Genomic DNA, 2,738 nt, shown 5'->3' with positions numbered 1-2,738 from the left:
GGTCACGCAGCAATCCCTTCTCCTCCATTCTCCTCTCAGGATCTTGGGCACTCACGCACACGCGCCCGGCGTGAGTTTTAAGCCACCGGGTCTGGGACGCGAACCGCGGTCCACTATGTGGGAGTCCAGCGACATAGCCATTACGCTAACTGCTGGTTCCCTATATAGCAAGTTTTAAAAAATAAAAATTAAAAGGCAATGGGTTCTGGCCCAGTTGCTCTACTAGAACGCTGGGAAGAGGAAAGGGGGCTGGAGTACCCAGGGAGGGCTGGGGCAGTCTGGGTCCTCGGTTTCCCTGTAGGTGGTGGCACCTGGGTGGTGGGAGGGAGCTGAGGACATGAGTAGAGCCGCAGCGGGCCCGGATACAGAGGCGGCGATCAGGGCCATTCCCCAGGGCCTGGTCAGCTCTACCTGGGGAGGGCTCGAGTCCCCTGAAGTGGGAGGGGCCGCGGTCGCGGATGGGATGGCATGGGGTTGAAGGACTCACGCGGCTTCTCCACGCACTGGTTCTCCACCGGCTCGCAGGGGCGCAGTCCCGGACCGCACCGCGAGGGGGCGCCGCGCGAGCGGCAGGCTCCAGGCGGGCCCTGCAGGGAGAAGGGTGCAGCTGGGGTGGGCTCGCTCTGGTTTCGCGATGTGGTCGGACGCGCCTGCTCACTCTCTCCCCGCGCCTGTCTCAGCGAAACCGAAACACCCTTAGCGAGCTCTGGAGGGGGGGGCTTGTGACCGCGAGGAGAACGCAGTTACCCTCGTTAGAAAAGCCGTAAAGCCCCTAGTGTACCCCAGCCAGCAGCCTGTGACCATCACGACAGTAACGGTCCTCTGATGGAAATCATAATGCCGCATGTTTCGCCCAGAATCCTTGCATATTCAAGTAGAGATGACACCTGGTTTGCTACCTTGCTGTGACAAAAGAATAACATCTCCCGAAGTGAGGTTGTAACACCCCCAAATCCAAATCGTGCCCCAGGATCTTCCTGTATTGAAATGGTGACAGGACTCAATTGCTAGACCATAAATTGCCCATACTGCCTGAGACCTTGGGATACTGGGAAAGCGACACTTATCCCGCAGCAAAGGTGTCACACCTCAGCATCGGCCATGGGAGCTCTCTATGGCGAAACAACCTCACACAACTAGTTTCCCAAATGAAGGATAAGATCACCCACATCTCTCCCGCAAAAACCTTTGCTCGTTATTCCCCCTGGTGACGCTGCGAAGTTCCACAGGACTCCCCAGGACCTCTATATGGACAAGGTGACACAGGAGAACCCGAGGTAACTCACACTGCATCTTGGGCTGTGAGAAGCCGTCTCCTGTGCTGGCTGCTCCGTTCGGGGATAGGAAGAAAACCTCCCCACCAGCTGGCCTGCTTCCAGGTCCGTGGGCTCCCACATCCCCCACCAGGGCATGACTAGGTTTCAGATCCCAGGAGTGCCAAAACCCAGTGCCATGCTCCAGGAGCAGTGATGACATAAAGCCCATGTCCCCATCCTGGACTGTGTGTTGGGCCCCAGCTCCCTGGAGTCCCCCACCCCACCCCACATCCCAACACTGAAGATGCTCACCTCCAACCTGCTCTCCTAACTCCTCTCTCCAGGTTTCAATGATGAGAGAGAAGGCCCCCTGGTTGGACAGAGGAAGGGGGAGAGGACAGAACAGAAGATGGTGGTCAGGGTAGGTATTCCATGAAGAAAGGCACAGTTCAGGGGTGAAGTGTGATGGCCGGTTCTGGGGATTGAGCAAGCAAGGAAGCAAGGGACACTGCCGAGAGGGCACAGCCCAGGGACAGAGTGACATCCGTGGCTTTACTGAGCACTTACTACGTGGTAGGCACTTGACTCAAAGATAACCTGGTTGAATCACTTAAAAGGGGCTCTTTCAGTCCCATTTTACCACCGAAGAAATTGAGGCTGGAAAAGGGAGAGTCCTTTCACCCCAAAGGTCCAGGGTGTAGAAGGCAAATACAAGTCTGTTCCTCTCAGTGCTTTTGGCTTTCTGAGAATGGGAGATAGGTCTTAAAGGACGCAGGCACTTATTGGAGGAACTGAGGATTGAAAAGGTGAGAGGTGATTAGGGGTTCCAAAAACAAGATGAGAGAGGAGCCTTAGGAGCAAGGAGATTCGGGGATAAAGATGAGGATCCCAGATTTAAGGATCCCCAAGGAGCAAAGTTAGACTTCAGTGAATTTAGGCTCTCCAGAGAGAGTTTGGGTTTCTGGGAATTTGGGGTCCCCAGTGTACAGGGCTGGGGCCAGAACACAGGATCCCCAGAAGGCAAGTTAGAGTCAGAACACTTGGGGTCCCAGTAGGTAGGGCTTAGGAGTCTGGGAATGTGGGGTTCCAGAGGGTGGAGACATTAGTTTGGAAGTGTGTAGTGTCCCAGAAGACAGGGTTAGGGTCTTGGGGGCTGGAAGGCAGGGTGGGGTGGTGTCGAGGTTTGGGTGGCAGCTGAGGACCCGAGCACCCGGCGAGTCCTAGGGAGTGCCCCAGGACAGCGTCTCACCGGCCAAGTGTCCCGGAAGGGCACGCGCATGAGGCTGCCCGGCAGCTGCAGGTCCGGCGCTGACAATCCGGGAGACTGCTCAGTGTAGACTGGTCCGCGCGCACTCAGCGCCGCGCCCAGGGCGCAGAGGGACTCGGTGGCCTCCTCTGAGACTCCAGGCTTCAAGCAGATCCTAAAGAAGAGGCGACAGGGGCCCCGGGCGCTGCAGGGGGACCGCGGTGCCCCCGGACCTG

At 57.3% G+C, this 2,738-nt stretch overlaps 1 protein-coding gene across 1 annotated transcript in view; it reads right to left on the bottom strand.

The window, feature by feature from the left end:
- DLL3 (delta like canonical Notch ligand 3) overlaps positions 1–2,738 on the bottom strand; it is a 12,216-nt gene that overhangs the window by 7,705 nt on the left and 1,773 nt on the right. Inside the window, exons 3-5 of the mRNA XM_027771639.1 lie at positions 2,506–2,735; positions 1,576–1,626; positions 488–587 (exon numbers count right to left, since the gene is read on the bottom strand). Coding sequence (XP_027627440.1) covers positions 488–587; positions 1,576–1,626; positions 2,506–2,735 — 381 coding nt within the window. The remainder of the gene's footprint in view (positions 1–487; positions 588–1,575; positions 1,627–2,505; positions 2,736–2,738) is intronic.

Source organism: Tupaia chinensis, unplaced genomic scaffold (assembly GCF_000334495.1).
Source record: "Tupaia chinensis unplaced genomic scaffold, TupChi_1.0 Scaffold000037_13, whole genome shotgun sequence".
NCBI classification, from domain to species: domain Eukaryota; kingdom Metazoa; phylum Chordata; class Mammalia; order Scandentia; family Tupaiidae; genus Tupaia; species Tupaia belangeri.
Note: the sequence above shows the minus strand (reverse complement) of the source record. Positions and strands in the feature narration are given on the sequence as shown.